Source organism: Aspergillus oryzae, chromosome 1 (assembly GCF_000184455.2).
Source record: "Aspergillus oryzae RIB40 DNA, chromosome 1".
Taxonomy (NCBI): domain Eukaryota; kingdom Fungi; phylum Ascomycota; class Eurotiomycetes; order Eurotiales; family Aspergillaceae; genus Aspergillus; species Aspergillus oryzae.
Window position 1 is genome coordinate 1,734,265 of NC_036435.1, and position 18,504 is coordinate 1,752,768.

The 18,504-nt window shown below is 46.3% G+C and overlaps 5 protein-coding genes across 5 annotated transcripts; 2 read left to right on the top strand and 3 right to left on the bottom strand.

The window, feature by feature from the left end:
• Positions 1-132: 132 nt before the first annotated feature.
• AO090009000650 (SWI5/SAE3 family protein) lies at positions 133-627 on the top strand (the record flags this gene model as incomplete). Its single annotated transcript, XM_001817022.1, has 3 exons — positions 133-222; positions 311-396; positions 468-627. 3 exons carry the CDS (start codon positions 133-135, stop codon positions 625-627), a joined length of 336 nt encoding a protein of 111 aa, XP_001817074.1.
• Positions 628-1,145: 518 nt separating this feature from the next.
• mdr1 (ABC multidrug transporter Mdr1) lies at positions 1,146-5,313 on the bottom strand (the record flags this gene model as incomplete). The annotated part of the gene is made up of 3 exons (XM_001817023.3): positions 1,146-1,503; positions 1,588-4,901; positions 4,954-5,313. 3 exons carry the CDS (start codon positions 5,311-5,313, stop codon positions 1,146-1,148), a joined length of 4,032 nt encoding a protein of 1,343 aa, XP_001817075.1.
• Positions 5,314-11,148: 5,835 nt separating this feature from the next.
• Positions 11,149-11,973, bottom strand: skpA (SCF ubiquitin ligase subunit skpA; the record flags this gene model as incomplete). Its single annotated transcript, XM_001817024.3, has 5 exons — positions 11,149-11,155; positions 11,245-11,414; positions 11,479-11,646; positions 11,724-11,809; positions 11,919-11,973. 5 exons carry the CDS (start codon positions 11,971-11,973, stop codon positions 11,149-11,151), a joined length of 486 nt encoding a protein of 161 aa, XP_001817076.1.
• Positions 11,974-13,173: 1,200 nt separating this feature from the next.
• Positions 13,174-15,093, top strand: smp3 (glycosylphosphatidylinositol-alpha 1,2 mannosyltransferase smp3; the record flags this gene model as incomplete). Its single annotated transcript, XM_023236206.1, has 4 exons — positions 13,174-13,282; positions 13,461-13,846; positions 13,909-14,048; positions 14,097-15,093. 4 exons carry the CDS (start codon positions 13,174-13,176, stop codon positions 15,091-15,093), a joined length of 1,632 nt encoding a protein of 543 aa, XP_023088744.1.
• Positions 15,094-16,113: 1,020 nt separating this feature from the next.
• On the bottom strand, positions 16,114-18,030 carry AO090009000655 (putative UV excision repair protein (RadW); the record flags this gene model as incomplete). Its single annotated transcript, XM_023236212.1, has 7 exons — positions 16,114-16,233; positions 16,302-16,775; positions 16,846-17,169; positions 17,228-17,307; positions 17,419-17,491; positions 17,555-17,602; positions 17,938-18,030. The coding sequence occupies 7 exons, from the start codon at positions 18,028-18,030 to the stop codon at positions 16,114-16,116; spliced, it is 1,212 nt and encodes a 403-aa protein (XP_023088745.1).
• Positions 18,031-18,504: the final 474 nt, after the last annotated feature.

Genomic DNA, 18,504 nt, shown 5'->3' on the forward strand with positions numbered 1-18,504 from the left:
ATAAAGTTACCTACGTTACTGGTATATCTGGAATGCCTCTATATCGTACTACACTCCTACAATCTACAACCATGATTTCTCCTGATTAGTGACCTTCGGTGGCTTACCAGTGGATCAGGCCAGTTTAATACTATGATGTGCGGAGATAAAATAGACGCAACTAAAAACGGTAACGAATCACATCCTACCCATGAACAACAGACATGCAGGGAAAAGCGTTTAGTATGTGACTTTTTACTTTGCTTTGATCCTTACTCATGTAACTAAGGATCAGTCGAAAAGCCAACAGTAGAAGCTAACGGATTGATAGACCTCTCTCCATGCCTCGGTCGCAGTTTTGGAGGCTGAAGTGGTACGAATGGAAGCTCAACTGGCCGAAACAAAGGTTAGATTAAAGTATGGACACCATATCATGGCTTTGACGCAAATTTTACAAGGATGATGCGTAACAATAGAGTAAATTCTAGGAACGACCCTTCTGCGACCGTCCAGCGACATATTCGTCTACTTCATGAATACAATAAGATTAAAGATATTGGACAAGGCCTGATGGGTCTCATTGCTGATGCGCGCGGAGTGCGCCAGATTGAAGTGCAGAAAGAATACGGGGTCGGTGATCGGGATTGAATACTCTGAACTGTGGGTTTCTACAAACTTTGTGTCATCTAGGTTCTATGGCATCCGCTCATTGAACGCTGTAATTTCAGAGTTCTAACTATACAAAAAAGGAAAGGAAAAGAAAAATAAAACCGCCTAGGACTCTTAGTGTTCAACAGATTCTTACCTGTCATTACTCGAGCCATGGCATGATTCTCTGGTTGTATGTGTCTAACTCTCCTGCCTTAGCGCTAATCTTCGATTACTTGTTTCAATATATCATGCCTTGAATGATGAATGTCGCGGGACCTTATGTTTTTATGCTTTGTTTTCTATCCTATATCAGAAGCCAGCACGCCCTTACCAACAGTCTATGCATCATACATGTGATAAATGTGGGAGGAGAGAAGATCGTAAAGGGGTAACGTATATGAGCTTTAGGCACAGGATATCATCAACACATCATATCGAGATAGTTCGGTGCCAGTGTATAGGAGCAATAGAGACCATGAAATGGTATTTTAGGAAGCATGTATAAAATATTAAAATTAGTGATCCTTGCCTAAACTTTGTAGGTTGACCAGTTCATAATAACGGCCTTTGTTGCGGACCAGTTCTTGGTGTGTTCCGCTTTCGACAATCTTGCCCTGGTCAAATACGTAGATAACATCGGCTTTCTGGATCGTACTCAGTCGGTGAGCAACAGCAATCGTAGTTCGACCTTTGGCGGCGGCATCCAGCGCCGCCTGTACAACTTTCTCGGATTCAGAGTCGAGAGCCGAGGTAGCTTCATCTAGAAGGAGGACCTTGGGGTCACGGAGAAGGGCGCGGGCAATAGCAACTCGTTGCTTTTGCCCACCGGATAACATGCCTCCTTTGTTGCCAACCACGGTGTTGAATCCCTCCCTGTAGATATACCGTCAGTAAAACCGCGCGAAAACCGCCGAGGAAGGGGTAAATACTGGCTGGGAGGTGTAAATGGGCACTTACGGAAGAGACATAATAAAATCATAGATATTTGCATCCTTGCATGCCTTAATCACTGCCTCTTCGGGAGTGTGGTCTTGATCAACACCTAGCAAGATATTCTCTTTGATAGTTCCTTGATACAAGGTCGGCTCCTGACTGACCAGCGACAAAAAGCTCCGGTAGGAATTAACATTGAGTTGGGTGATGTCCTGGCCATCCACAAGAACAGAGCCGGACAGTGTATCATAGAAACGCTCAAGCAGTGCAATGGTAGTACTCTTTCCACATCCACTGGGTCCAACGAGAGCAACATATTGACCAGGCTTCACGGTCAAATTCAACCCCCGAAGAACCGGCTGTTCGGGACGAGTCGGGTACCTGAAATGCACGTCGCGGAATTCAATTGAACCTTCCACAGACTCTAGTTTCTTGCCATCTTCCGACCACGTATCAATGGTAGGTTCCCTGTCGAACAGCCTTTTAAATTCAGCTGCGGCATTCTTCGCCTTGCCCATGTCTGGCGAAAAGGAGAATACAGTCCCCGCAGACTGTGCACCAAAGAGGATCTCAGAGAAGCAGACGAAGAAGCGGAAAACCGAGTATTCATGTTTACCGAGGAGAGTGCCACCATACCAAAAGCCGAGCGCAACACAAAAGAAAACCAGAGCCTGTGAACTGGCATAAAGTAGTGACGACTTCAAAACAGAGATTAGACTTTTCTTCCCTTGGGATTCCAGCTGAGAGTGATACACTGTCCACACATCCCGTTCTCGGGTGAGAGAAGCCACGGTGCGGATGGCTGAGGTTGCTTCACAAGCGTAGCTCGCAGACCCTTCATAGGCAATCTTGGAACGGTGCTGGAACTGAGCAAGCATGTAGAAACGGTAAAATCCACATGCCAGAAGTACTGGGACAACGGAGATACAGACCAAGGCCAATTTCCACCCGATTGCGAGAGAGATCACAATTGCTGCCCCAAGGGTTGTGCTAGTCATCAAAATTGTGCCCAACGTTACACCACTGACTCCCGACAAATGTTTTGTTTCGGTTGACAAGAAAGAAGTTAGGGCGCCAGTGCTGTTTTCCTCTCTATCAAAGAAGGTGATGTCTTGACGAAGAATCGTTCTAAAAGCTTTGCTTCGTGCGCGACGAATGAGTCTCTCGGAACTGACGGCAAATGCGGCACCGTTAATAGAAAGATTGATAAATTGAGCAATTCCAACGACAAAAAACATCAGAGACCAAAAGTTCGCATCATGACGGAGCTTGCCATATGTGCTCGGGCCTGCTGCACCTAAAGAGAGTGAACTGATCGCTTTAGCGTAGAGGACTGCCTGGGTGGGTTGACCACCCCCTGCAAGGACCGAAAAAACCAATCCAATCAACATATAGCTTAGTTCAGGGCGGTTGAAAGAAGCAATGAATTTGATCAGTGACCACAGCGAGTATTTGTGGGTTTTCTCCTGGTTCTTCTTGGCGAGAATAGCGCTTGATACCGATTTGTGGGTGGCAGAACGTCCGATCCCAGAGTAAACCTTTTCGTCTCCAACGTCCACAACTGAAGCTGCACCGCTGTCAGCAGTCTTAATACGAGACATCTGTTCTTTGGGGAACTCGTCCTCATCTTCAACTTCATCATCCAGAGCCTCTGCATCCTTCTCTTCCTTGATGCGCTGGGCCTCTACGAGGCTATTGTAGGTACCCTTGCGATCGACTAGTTCATCATGTGTACCCTGTTCTACAATCCTGCCATCGACCAAGACAACAATATTGTGAGCGGTTTTTATGGTCGATAGACGATGAGCAATAACAATAGTGGTTCGACCTTCTGCAGCTTTATCAAGAGCAGCTTGAACAACTCCTTCTGACTTGGTATCCAATGCAGATGTAGCTTCATCAAGCAAAAGAATCTTTGGGTCGCTGACAATGGCACGGGCAATGGCAATTCGCTGCTTTTGACCACCAGATAGCAAGAACCCGCGCTGTCCGACATTGGTCTCGTACCCTTCTGGCAAAGCACTGACGAAGTCATGAGCATTGGCCATTCTCGCCGCGTTCTCGATCAGTTCACGGATCTTCTCATCTGATTCGTGCTCAAATTTCGTGCCAATGAGTCCATACTGGATATTCTTGTAGATCGTAGTGCCGAAAAGGATAGGTTCCTGACTAACCAACGAGATTTGCTGACGCAGCCAACGAAGGTTAAGGTTCTGAATGTCATAACCATCTAGGAATACTTGACCACCGACAGGGAAGTAAAAGCGCTCGACCAACCCTACAACAGTACTCTTTCCAGAGCCTGAAGGACCTACTAAAGCTGTGGTTTTGCCAGCAGGTATTTTTAAGGAAACGCCGTCCATAATCGTCACTTCAGGTCGTGAAGGGTAGATGTGTTTGACGTCGCGGAACTCAATGTTGCCTTCAACGTGAGAGGGTGTCTCTCCTTCATCCGAGTACGGATCCAATGGTGAAGGACGATCAATGGTAGTATAGATCTTGGCTGCTGCTGCTACAGCATTCGTAAATGCTTGAGCATTCGGGCTGACGTTTCCCAGACTGAAGGAGCCTATCAAAATCGCCATCAACACAGTGAGGACCTGACCAACATTAACCTCTCCGTTAACAAGGAACCGGGAGCCCATCCAGAAGCCGAGGCCATAGTTGGAGAACATGATACCAAACATTCCGCCAATCATGAAGCCAAGTATGAGTTGGTTCTTGACTCCCCACTTTTCTGCTTCTGCCAGGTGAACCTCGTATTGCTTGGCAAGCTTATCCTGAGTGCCGAATGCAGTGGCATTCCGAATGGAGCTGATCACCTCCTCTGCAACGGTGCCACCAGCACCATAACTATCCAGAGATCTCTTGCTGTACTTCACAATAAAGCGAGACCCACCTCCCATGACCAACACAAGGGCGACAATCGTCGAGCTGCAAATCAGCGCCAACTTCCAATATTTGACATACGCAACAATAAAAGCGGTGACAAATGTGGAGATGGCCGTAAGTGTAAGTCCAACTTTCTCAGAGATACCGTCCTGGATAAGGTTTGTGTCGGCGGTGATGCGCGTGGTTACTTCACCAGCACCCAATTTATCAAAATAGGCCATGTTTTGCCGCAGGATGGACTCGAGGTAATGTTCGCGGATCTTTTGGCTGATGTGCTCCCCAGTATAAATGAATCCAACAGTGCTGATATATACCGTGACAAATTCAGCGATGCCAAGATATACGAAGTACAAGACATTCTTTGTCAGTTGGTGATAAAATTCATCATATGAAATAAGATCTGCGACCCTATTTGACATGGCTGAGGCCAAGGAACCGAAAAGGATCTAACGAGTGGTCAGTATATGGTTTTAGTGTAAGGGCCTAGTTAAGACACACTGTGAATAGCGGTAGTGCTGCACCGGCAGCTATAGCACAAATCGCGCTTATAAACATGATGAGTATATCCATTCGAGATGCATAGCGGAAAAGCGCAACGAATGGCACTTTCCTTTCGTCCGCATCGAGCTGTTTCTTCAATATCTGCTTCTCATGTTCTGGTAGGTGGGAATAAAGAGCATCGTCATCATCATTATTGTCGCCGACTCTATCACTCTTGTGGGAGGATGAAGGACGGGTACCCTGTTCCTTGCCCGCTGGCGGAGCTATCGTTGAACCGGAAGCAGAATTGCTAATAGACTTCTCATTTTCGATAGCAGTAGCTGGAGAAGAGCCACCAGCTTTCTCCACTGAGGTCATTTTGCTTGAGGAAGCGAGACTGAGTTCGCAGTCCGTAAATAATCGCGCAATGGTCCCAGTAATAACCCTACTCCATGAGGAAGATGGATGAAGACAAGCTCGGATTAATTCGCCTGTTATGAGCCGCCGAAGGGACGGATCGTCAGTGAAAGGGCTGCAAATGTTTCGACCAGCTGGAATGTTGGACGCGCGATGCCTTATGCGCGCGAACAAGGAAGGGAGGAAGGAAAGGGGGGCATAAATTATTATTCCAAGAAGGGTACGAAAGGGAGAAAAGAATCTTTTGAGTTTTAGAGGCTACCGTTGAATAAACTATATAAGGATCACAACAAAGGAGGGGAAAGGGAAGTGTCAATAGAGTGTCAAAGGGAGGAAGGGGAATATTTGAGAGACCTCGACGTATTTAGTTGCCCGTGAGGGTCAGACTAGTACATACCTTTTTGGTGCTATTTATTTAATCTTGATCTCTTATCGGAGTCCCGACATCCCGAAGCGTTTTATGCAGGCTTAAATTAACCACATTTAGCCACTTCATGAAGATGGGTGGGACAGTAATAAAAGAAAAAGAGAATTCTACCGACCCTTAACAATTGCAGTGATAAGAAGCAACTCAGCTAATCATAAGTCTCGCTAAAGCATTTACTGAGGTTATTTTTCTAGTAGTAGCCACCAAGGCTTGCATAGGCAGCATAGTTGACGGGAAAAAAAAAAAAAAAGGCCTATTCCTTGTTGCTTGGAACTCCCAAGAATTCTGGTACGTGACGTACCTACTTGGAGAAGGCTTCAAAGTAGATCAGATAGGTTAAAACCTCGGCGTCCCGGATACCATGGGCCCACGGGTCCGATGAACAAATCAACTTCTGGATTGGAAGGTTTCATTGAGACCTGTTAAAGACATCTGACTCAACTCAGCATCCTCCGAGATTACTAGTTCCATAGCACTACTCTCTACGGTGTAAGTCCACCTCGGAAATCTCTAGAAAAGTAAGGAAAGCTAAAAATACGACGCATGAGTAATTGACCATGGACCAGATTATGATGTTGTGATGGGTGCCTAAGATCAGGACCAATGGCCAAGCTTCAATTATGTTAGAAGGGGGTCCCGCTTTCTAAACGATGATTCATACGGAGTACTTAACGTAATCCACGGGCGAGCGGCCATCCCGGGCGAGCGGCCACGTCAACCAATTTCAACCACGCTTGAAGAATCTATATATTTCAACCACCAACTATGCCACCAAAAGCAGCCAGAAAGCTAAAAGATTCTATTGAACAAGAAGGTAGAATTCTACTAGCAATTTCAGCTATTAAAAAACAAGAAATTCGCACTATAGCTGAAGCAGCACGTATCTATAATATTCCACGTACTACCCTTCGGAGACGCCTGAATGGCCATACTTTTCGAGCCGAAACGCGCGCCAATGGCCATAAATTAACTCAAAATGAGGAGAATTCGCTGGTACACTGGATTCTATCGCTAGATCAGCGTGGAGCACCTCCTCGACCTGCTCATGTACGAGAAATGGCCAATATCTTACTTTTAAAGCGTGGTTTTAGTGATACTCCTACTACTGTTGGTGAAAACTGGGTATATACTTTTATTAAACGCCGTGAGGAGTTAAAAACTCAATTTTCTCGCCGCTATAACTATCAGCGCGCTAAATACGAGGATCCTAAGCTTTTACATAAGTGGTTTGAGCGCGTACAAATCACTATAATGCAGTATAGCATTCAACCGGACGATATCTACAACTTTGATGAAACTGGCTTTGCAATGGGCTTGATATCTACTACTAAAGTAGTTACTCGAGCTGAGTTAGCTGATAGACCTTTTCTTCTACAGCCAGGGAACCGGGAATGGGTCACTTCTATTAAGTATATTAGCTCTAGGGGGCCTCTTCCACCTTGCCTTATCTTCAAAGGCAAAGTCCATATTGAGGGCTGGTACGAGATGGGTCTACCATCAGACTGGCGTATAGAAACGAGTGCAAATGGCTGGACTACCGATGAGATAGGTCTACGTTGGCTGCAGCAGCTATTTATACCTTTTACTGCTGGCCGTACGGTTGGTCGATATCGGCTTTTAATACTCGATGGTCACGGTAGTCATTTAACACCTCAGTTCGACGATATATGCAGTCAAAACAATATTATACCACTCTGTATACCTGCGCACTCATCTCACCTACTTCAGCCGCTTGATATAGGCTGCTTTGGCCCCCTAAAACGCGCGTACGGACAGCTGGTTGAGAATAAGATGAGATTAGACTTCAACCACATCAATAAACTTGACTTTCTTGAAGCCTTTCCTCAGGCGAGAGCTCAGATATATACTACTAGTAATATCTGCAGCGGTTTCTCAGCTACTGGTCTTATTCCTTTCAATCCTAAGCGTGTATTATCTCAGCTAAATATTCAGCTAGAAGCAACACCTCCAGGTAGTAGACCTAGTAGTAGGTCTACTAATTCAGTGCCTAAAACGCCTCATAATCTAAAGCAACTACAAAAACAGGAAACTACACTGAAGAAGCTGCTTAGAGCTCGTACAAAGAGCCCTGATTCGCCTACTAAGATTGTGATAAAGCAGCTTTTCAAAGGCTATGAACGAGCTTTAAATAAAGCTACTATTACAAAGCAGGAAGCCAGAGAACTACGCGCCGCGCATGAAAGAATACTTAAAAAGAAAAAGCGCTCTACTAGACAGCTGCCTATAGAATCAGGCGCTTCAGTTCAGGAAGCTCAGGAGCTTATACAAGGCAGAAATTCTACTATAGAGCCTATAACTACTGCCTCAGTAGATATAGGCGCTCCGGTAGAAAGCCAGCGTATACGTGCTCCACCAAGGTGTTCTGGCTGTAATATACTAGAACATAAAATTACTCAGTATCCTAATCGTCAGACTATTTAAATTTTTTATAGAAATGCACATTTTTCGGTGTTTTGAATAGCTTCATTTCTAGGAGGTGCGTAGAGTTCTGGTGTGGTGGCCGCTCGCCCGGGATGGCCGCTCGCCCGTGGATTACGTTACCGACGGAGTCGGAGTGCCTAAACCTCTAGAGTCTAGCCTCTACTACCTACTTTTAGAGCCTCCCAAGGGGTTTACTAGGCAATTTTGGGCAACGCTATACGAGCGAACCAATCACCTCAGAACTCTTTTCAATCTCATGGCGGGGTTCGGGGTGTTGCTGTTCCTGGGAATGACAGACAGGTTACTAGTCGACTCCGTAGCGGCGTAGATGGACCCCCAAGCTTAGTTAAATTATGGTTGTCGGACATTCGGGGTCTCCAATTCCCGACAACAGGAATTAATAACTCTGAGTTCTTCCATATCATTGGTTTGTCTCTTGAGGTCGGCTACAGTACTTAGTATGCTGAATGGGGGCTCTGACTAGTACCTAGCTGTACTCCGTACCTACTCCATAGTACCTACAAACTTTTTCCGTCGATCAGAGTAAATATGTCAGCCGGTCGCGTGTAGGGTTCGAATAACCCCTGCTAATGTGAGATGTTTTGACTCAATAAATGTAGCGGCTGGCTGTTCTGCATAGTGGTTAGCCAATCTTCAAGTGCTATCTTACTTTTCTCTGGGTAATGGAATAGTAATGTAAAGAAAGCGCTTGAGATAGATGCATAGGTCGTACAGCCTGTTGCCACTGCTCCTCGAACTAAAGAAAGAAACAAAAGAGGAAAGGCTCCAGCATGGTAAAGTGTATCTAATCAATCGCTCATCCTCGTCTGTACATACACCGCCAATCTAGGGAACAGAAGACAAAATAAGGCTTTCTTTAAATGGTCAGGAATCGGCAGGGAGAAAGAGTGGCAAATGGTAACTGATATTATCGCCCTCACACCCTAAAACGTTAAGAGAATTGTGCTTCCTCTCCCAGTTACAACATTACTTCTAAGTGGCAGATCTTGGAAGATTGAGCATCAGGGACTCGGTATAGTTAATTAACTGGCATGTCATCCTATTCAAGCATATTATGTGTATTGCGCAATAATCCAGATAAGTAGCAAGATATAAACCCGTCATGTGGTGATTGATGAGATATACCATATTATAGACCAGACCAAAGCGCTGAACAACCGTCAAGAGTTTCACCAGTTGGTTGTAAGTCTCGGTCCTGAGGGAAATCATGCCTCAGGCTCAAATCACATGACCTTCCCGAAGCGAAGCGCTAAGCCCTGCCCGCACAAAAAAACCACTACTACCAGAGGCCCTTGAAGACGGTCGACAACCTCATTCTCGCCAGTCCATACACTCAGCTCGCCGTCGCGACAAGCCTTCAAGATGCCGGTTAGCAACCCCTGAAGCAAACCTAGAGTCTGTACTCGGGTGATATTTTTCCACATCATTTGGTCAAAATGGATGGGGGGGCTTATGTGATCGCTGCTAACGCTCAATTTCTTCGATTAGAGCCACAAGAGTTTCCGCACCAAGCAGAAGCTTGCCAAAGCTCAGAGACAGAACCGTCCTATCCCCCAGTGGATTCGTCTCAGGACCGGTAACACCATCAGGTAATTAACACCTATTCCTTTCAGGACCCTCGATCGGCTGGAACAGTGGCAACGAGCTTTGAAACGTGTATGGAGTTGACATGCTCCCACTCGGAATCCCGTCGCTTTCTTTGCTACTTGGAGCGGAGGAAATATCTACTTGGATTTTGAGCTGGACACGTCGGAAGGACATGAACGTGCTGACAACCGAAATCCTAGATACAACGCCAAGCGGAGGCACTGGCGCAAGACCCGTCTCGGTATTTAAATTTGGAATTCCTCCTTCAACCGGGATGTTTATCCCCGATTGTTTCGTTCATCTGTGATACCGAAAACGTTGCTCGCGATGATTAATCTGCATCCTGGATCCGGCCCGCTTCAACATCTTTCTCTCGCCGAACTTTGATCTATGCTCGGAATCTTTGGCAAATATATCTCATCCTGATAGCTCTTGAGAAACTCAGGATGATTTACGGACAATGATCGAATCGGAAGCGGTGACGGGTTCTGATAGAACGTACTTTGCAAATTATGTACACGAGCTGAGACAAAATAAAAATTATGATGGATAATGAGCAGTGAACGAAGATTTTTTGCAGGAATATCTCCACATATCACTCCTTGAACCTGAAGATAATGCAAGGGAACATGTCGGTGAATGGCAGTTATCTACGGACTACGTTACATTTTACCTCTCTATGATATAGTACGCCCACAGAAGTACGTCCTAGTACTTGCGAGCTGGGTTGTGTAGTCGGTTTGAGGAACGGCAAGGATGGGCGAACGTTTTGGGACACAAGAAGCCGCAGCAACATATCGTACTTATGCCTGTTGTAGTGTAATCTCACGTAGTTGTATGTTTGATATAGTTCTTGCAGTGGCCCATACCTCTTAAGACAGCGCGTTGTCATTTTGCTCTCCTATCTATTGCGTCATGTACTCTTACTACGTAGGTCTCTAGTCTATGCAGATCGAGGTAATTACTTGGTGTTACGTAGGTAGTCAAAGGTATTAAAAGTCCTGATCGCATATTCACAGGCCTCAAATAATGATATTCTTTTTGCTACAACAGCTCCCTCAACAACTCAGATTCAGTGGGTAATCCGGTTGTCGAACTGCCTACGTCTAACCCTAGCCTTCAACAAAGCACAACCAGCTAATTGAAAAGGAAAGCGATGGTGATATAAAATTCCTAACGCCATAGAGTAGAAAAGACCAATGGACCAGATGAAACTCAAGCTGAAAGATTATGGAGAACTGCTAGCCTCCCGGAACAGATCATGAAACTTGGGCGGGATTTCAAGAGCAAGGCAAGACTAACATCGGCCAGAGGCGTATTTAGCGGCTATAGCAGAGAGCAGTTAGCATTCCGGTGGTATTCCAGAGGCGGGCAAATTGTGCAACGGTTAAACAAGGGAAACTTTAGGCACTTACTCCTCTGCCCATTCATTCTCGCGACGAATCTGATCCTCCTCCTCGGGTGTAAAATCGTTCTGGATATTGAAGGTCTTACGAATCTCCTCAGGAGACTTGCCCTTGATCATATTCGCAACGGTCTTGCAGCCAACATCAAGTAGTCCCTTAATGTCAAGGTAGTTGGCGGCCTATTTTATTGGGATCTAGATTCAGAACTTCTATCAAGACATCGTAAACTTAGATGGTACGTACCAGAATTATTTCGAAAAGCATTTCCTGATCAACCTGCATGAACTTCTGATCCCACTCGTCGATATCCGTAGTCTTGCGGCGGGAATCATCGTCATCGCCGGTGCTGGGAGGGTCGTTCTTATGATGGGTGCACCATTCAATGACCTTCTTCAGAACGGCTTCGTTGACCTACAGCGGGTAAGTGAGTTCCCATCATGTAAAGTTGACTGAAAGGTGAGTCTCATAGCTGATCCAAGATGACTCACGTTGGGGATAGGAATGGGCTCTCCAGTTTCACCCAAGTCTTCGAGCATGTTCTTAATGAGCTGCGAGCGTTCGGCGACATCACGTTCTAAATGACGGGACAACAGATCAGCACCGAACCTACTATCCAGGAGATGAAGAGAGAAATCATGGATCTCTTCTTGGTAAAAGGTATCGATCATGATGAATGCACCTACCGACAGGGATGTCAACGCCGTCGGAGCTCGTGAAGGTTAGAGTAGGAGTGGCCATGTTGAGATATTCAAGTCCTAAGCAGACTGTTAAAACCTGAAACAATTGTCGCCTTCGCGAGATAAGTCAGCTTGTTTTCATGGAGTGCTAGAATTCGGACCAAGTTAAATATTTTATGAGGGGTACAGAGGTGGGGGGATGATTTACCGACACTGGTGACTGTGAGAGAGTTTCGAAGAGAGAGAAACTGGGTTGTGGAGAGAAGATTGGGGTGCGAACCTTGATATATGTGTCTCGGGACAATGAGGCAGAAACAGAATAAAAGGAAAGCAAGCTCAAAGGGGAGATGTAGCGGTGCAGAAATAGAAGGTAGGAAGGAATAACAATCAATGGCAGAGAGTAGTAGTGAGGCTTAGTTATACAGGGAACATTTAGCGCTTAGTCGGTACGGAGATGAAAGCGTGGGTCATAAGTACTTATTTTTCCTTACAAGTTGTACGGAGTCTATAAGTAATAAATATTCAGGCTCACCCCACTGCGCAGTGGCGCCTAGATTGCCGCCTTGTTGTTGCCTCAGCGTATTTCCACCCAGTAAACCTATATAAAGGATACTTACTGTACGGAGTACATACCAGTATTTAATACAAAGCCGGTAATTTGGAGGAAACATCAATCTGTTATGGGCTTTTCCCAAATCCTATACACAGCATTCATATATTCCCAAATGAAGGAGTAGTGACGTTCTTTCTTATTGTTCATCATCATGATATCTTTCATTCAAAGAAATTTTTCTCTTCGGTCTCTTCTGTATCTAGGTTTAGGACATCAGGTGCATCGTACAAAAACTTCCAATGTATCGCAACCTCGACCCACCATCATTCGATTCATCGCCAGCTAATCTAATTTAACCACCACTACTACATTTTAACTAGTAATTCAGCAATGGTTCCTATTAACGGCGGGCAGTGAAGTCACCCCAACATGTCCCTCTCACCCAGTCCGAGGAGATAGGTCTTGCACATCAGCAACTTAGCCGGACCGAACGAACCCTCCTAAGAGTCCTGAACAAGCTTCCACTCCTTGATTCTCTCCGATAACCTTGTCTATATGCTAGACCATGTCGTTCCTTGAATTTTGAATTATTCAAATGTGGGACAAAAGCAACAGCATGTGCTTTGTTTATAGAAATTTTTGGTTTCCTTATTTATAATTTTCCGTGTCTTATCATCATTATTATTGTTACACTTGACCATCGGAGCCATGTGGAGACGAACATATTTGCTTCTACTGGTGATCCGTGTTTACTTTGCCCTTTCCCCAAGCTACCTTCATCCAGACGAGAACTTTCAGGGACCTGAAGTTTTTGCAGGTAAGCATGCTATTCTTTCTTTCAAGAGCTATCTGTCGATGCGACCATTGTTTTATCGCGGCGGCTTCTTTCTGCCGGCAGGTCCCGCGTCTCATTGATTTTGATGGATGGCCATCCGACGACCAAAACCTACCTCCACAATAAACCATTATTCATAGGACTCAACTAAGCTCCCCAGGTCGCGTCCTCTCCTACCCATCCAAATTACCATGGGAATTCACCGCCGATAAACCGATCCGCAGCGTCTTTCCGCTATGGCCGATCTACGACGTGCCAATAAGCCTTCTGAAATGGTTCTATGCCGAAACAGGGGCCCCGACACCCCCTCCTCCACAGGTTATCTACTATGTACTGCGAGGGGTCATGTTTCTCTTGGGTTTTGTGCTGGAGGACTGGGCTGTATATGAGTTAGTCCCTTTTGCGCGACACCGCCGGGCAACCGTGGTGCTGGTCGCGTCCTCGTATGTCACCTGGACATATCAGACGCACACTTTCTCCAACTCCCTTGAGACGTTGCTGGTTGCTTGGGGTCTGGTCTTGATTCGCCGCATTGTCGTGAATAAGGTCTGTTCGCCACACCAAAGTCAAGGAAGAGGGAATGTCGGTAGGCTAATGTTCGTCTATAGCGCCGCTCATCCGTCTTCTCTTGTGCTGTCCTAGCCTTTATTGCTGTCGCTGGCGTCTTTAATCGAATCACATTTCCAGCTTTTCTTGCCATCCCAGGACTTCAATTATTGCCTCATTTTCGGCGCAAGTCAGTATCCCCGTGAGAATGGTGCTTCATTTTAATACTAAACCATCCTTGAACATCCAGGCCGGTCTCATTATTTTCCTTCGTGGGGTTCGGTATATTCTTCTTTGGAATCGCTGTTCTTGTTGATACCGCCTTTTATAGGCCTTCTGCAACCCTGTGGGATGCCCTTCACTCACCGATAATTACACCCATCAACAATTTACTTTATAACTCCGATAGTTCAAACTTGGCACTTCATGGTCTCCACCCTCATTATCAACACTTCTTAGTTAACTTGCCGCAGCTCCTTGGGCCTGCATATGCTATGATGGCTATATCATTGTGGGGCTTGCCAGTAATCCCAACCTGGCTGAAGAACGCGCGTGCTGTCTCCGCTTTATCAGCAACTGTCATATTGTCAATCTTCCCCCACCAAGAACCGCGCTTCTTAATACCATGCGTACCTCTTCTCCTCAGTTGCTTCCGTGTGAGCAAATCGCGTTTATTCCTGGCCGTCTGGATGATATTTAATGCTGCTCTGGGGTTTTTAATGGGTATTTATCACCAAGGGGGGGTTGTACCTGCTCAGCTTGCAATGCCCTCTATCATCTCAGCCAGCAGTGTTGAATCAAATGATGCATTGCCAGGAGAAATCCCTGTCGTCTCTGCCACAGTCTTTTGGTGGAAAACTTACTCTCCCCCGTTATGGTTACTAGGAACTAACGACAATTCATCCCTGAATATCGAGACTCGAGACTTAATGGGCGTTCCCGGACCAAACTTGATTGAAGAGCTGGAAAAACTACTCCCTCCCTGCAACGTTGCTGGATCGAAGCAAGCTGGCTCGGTATTCGTGGTTGCGCCCAAGTCGGCTGCTTTCCTTGATCGATATACCTTTTTGCCGAGTTCGTCGTCGGTTAGCTCAGCTCTAGAGCTACACGAACTGTGGTCTTATAGGAAACATATCAACTTGGATGATCTAGACTTTGGCACTGAAGGTGTCTATCCGACATTGAGGCGAGTGATTGGTAGGCGCGGACTGGCCGTGTGGAGAGCTAAAAGGGCGGGGTGCAATTGAAGCTGGACCATCTGATGGCGTTACTATATCAGATGCCTGATGGTGTATTGAGATGCCTGATAGTGTAAAGCTAACAAATTTCGAACCACTACTCCTTTGTCCTCTTCTCACCCCTTGTTTCGAGAATTCTGGGTTAAGCGACCTCGATGGTCAGCTTCTAGCTCTTCCTAATCTCCTGTACAAGATATGCAACTGCCTCTGATTCACCTATATACCCGCTGGTGCAGGCGATGGGCAGTGATGGGCGTGTGTATCGTGTCATTTTTCGGTCGACTTATACCCGTTATAGCAAAACACTGCACACACATTCTGGCCTTTGTGAAAAGAGCAAAGTGTCATTTTGATATTACTGAGCGCATTTGCTGATCCGGTGACGTAGTCAGCGATACTTAAGAGGCTCCTCAAACGCGGCATGAGGTCACAGGACACATTAAACGTATAGTGCTGTAGATAGGTACTAGTACTAGGTAGGTGGAGGTAAAGTGGTCATCCCCATGTTTAATGTACCAATCAACGAGCAAAATGGAGACTGGTGCTGGTCTTAGCCACCTGGAAGTATTTATTTCAACTTTACGAAACCGGGTTTAGTTTTACACCTCGTTCATCTCACGCGATCATTTTTACAAGTGCCGCGGGGGGGAAAGGGATACAAAGATATCTCATTTTTGTTCCATTAACTAGGCACACGACCAAAATGTCACTTCTGAGTAAGACGGTGAATAGAAGGGAAATAGGTGAAGACTACTACCATATGTGAGAATACCGCTACAGATGTTGTCCATGAGATAGTGGTAAGGATGAGAAGATGTGACTGAGGAAAGTAGTGGCAGCTAGTGTTTCCGCGTGCTGTGCACGGCAAGCGGCACGGCAAGCTGTACCAGTCATGATAAAACCCGGCTTCGGTAAGGAACTCGGCAAGGAGATAGATGCAGCAGTTTTCATTAAGGGGAAAGAGCAGCACTAGGTTCGCAGCAAATGTATTGTTGGGAAGCCTTCGACGGGGAATACTCTGGCGCTGAATCATTGGTCTTCAGGGTCATCAGTGTTCTCGAATAGAAAGTTGGCAGCGAGCTCTTCGTTCTTGTCACATGCAAAGTAAGCCTCTATGACCATATCTCGGGAAAATCCCAGACGGCATAGCTAGTACTGGATTAGCCTTCGACCCGGCGTGAAATTATGCATAAATAAGAGGCATTAGGCAAACGTACACGTTCGATAGCATCTCTCTCTTCCTCGGTGACATGGATCTGATGCGTACCAGGAGGGAGGGCACCATCACCTTCTTCGCTCAAGAGCTGAAGGAATTGCTCCTCGTTCTGGCCGATGAGCTGGGCGATTTGAGGGTTACCGGCCGCCACTTGTTGAAGAATGGGTTCGAGCATTTGCGGTTGCTGCTGGACTAGCTGGCGAAGTTGCTGGAAATGTGGGTTATTCCGAAGGAAGTCGAGATTCGGAAGTCCTTCGCCGGCTGCACTTCCGGAGCGTGCCCCATGGGGACCTTCCTGGGTACCCGCCTGAGCAGCAGCCTCAAACAGATTGACTGGTTCTTCACCACCAGTTGTCGCAGGAGCGTTTCCCCCAGCGGAAGCTGCAGGGGGTTGAGGCGAAGCAGCAGTGGCAGTGGCAGCTTGTTGTTGTTGTTGTTGCTGTTCCTGTTCCTGTTGTATGTTTTCTGGAATTCCCTGGTGGTTGTTATGAGTATCATCAGCGGATGTGTATCGCGCTTAGGCAACGTTAATGTGCAAATCTCACATTCAAAAGATATTCAATAGCACGAGTAGGATTGAAGAAAGCAGCCCTCATAGCGCGGTTGATATCATCCCTTGGAAAACCCATACTCTCCATGTGAGAAATAACCGCCTCGCCCTGAGAGCCACTCAGCAAAGCGGAGGGATCATTGAAAGCAGCGTCGGATGGCTGTGTAGCCGCAGCAGGGGAAGGAGTCGCCGGTGGTGCTGTTGCGGAGGCGTTTGTAGATGGAGCCGGGGCAGGAGGCGCAGCTGGGGTCGAGGTGGCAGCTCTCGAAGGCGTCGAGGGAGCTTGCGAAGGCGTGGCTGTAGACGAGGAGGCCTTAGGCTACACAGCACGGTTAAATAGCTTAATATATACCAAGGGACGCCATTGTATAATTTACCTTGGAGACCATGCATACTATGAAGCCCTTTTCTTCGATGTTGTACGATTCGATCGCCTTGTCATCTTGCAAGATCTTACCTGTAGGATGAAAGGATGGTTAGCGACTTATCATGTAGCAAAACTTAGCCAAGTCATCATATGTGACGCCGACGTGGTGAAACCATAACGGGCAAGACGCCATGGACGAACCGGAGTAGATCAGTTTCAGTTGGGGGACCTCCCAGCCCTTCTCCTTGGAGATCTTTTCTTTCACTTGTCCAACCTAACGGAGATTTTATTAGCCCCGCATTGACACGGCGAAGATATCGGCACCTGGGGTTATTACCGTCTCTGAGGGCTCTGCATCAATTACGAACTTCTGCTGTTTCAAGTCCTAGAGTAGAGAAGAGATGGTTGTTAGCTTCAGTCATTAATGAACAGGCGGGGTGTTAGAGATGCCTACTTTAAAGGTAAGCTTCATCTTGCGCCACCAGAGGAGTGAAGATGGCTAGAAAAAAAGTTGGATGTTTGGAGGCACAGAAAGATGTGAGTATGGTGGTAAGTACGCTGCCCAGTCCTTGAATATTGGAAGAGGAAATAGGGGGTGTTAGATTAGAGAACTGAGGAATTGCCAGGAAGAACAATGATGATGACAATCCATGACGATTTTGGGGGGGGAAGAGGAGCAGTTGGCCTGGAGGCGGTCACGGCATCTCCGTCAAGCCGCACCTTCACAGCCACATTAAATACGTCCAGCCACAATTTCCTGTTCGGGTAGAGTGGTTTGGTTCCATAGGTATATAGTAGATAGCTAGGTGGCATACTATTTCAACAAGAGCGGCGAGAATGGGCTTTCACTTTCATGGCCTAAAATACTATCAAAAGGTACATACACTATTTAAGAATTTCCCTGCTGCTCAAGTTGGGGTCGGCGCGCGCCGGATAAGGGTTAAACTGTGCATACAAGGCGCATACACTAAATTGCGGAGGATTCACAAGCAAGATGAAAGTTAAGGTCAGGGTCGTTATGAGTCCAAGAACGAATTTTTACTACAAAGAGTCATTGGCTCTCATCGTCATAAGGATGTCTGAATACGCTGCCAGCGGCCAGGTGACCGCCATATAGTCAGTCTACAATATTTCGTAATATTTACGGAGTACATGAGTGAGAGGCCATTTGCACAAGGGAAACGAGTAGACGATAAATTAAAACCACTTGCATCATCAACAACCACCAGAAAAAAATTATTGAGAAGAAAGAGGAGGGAGGAGATGAGAGAATAGAACGATTCAGGC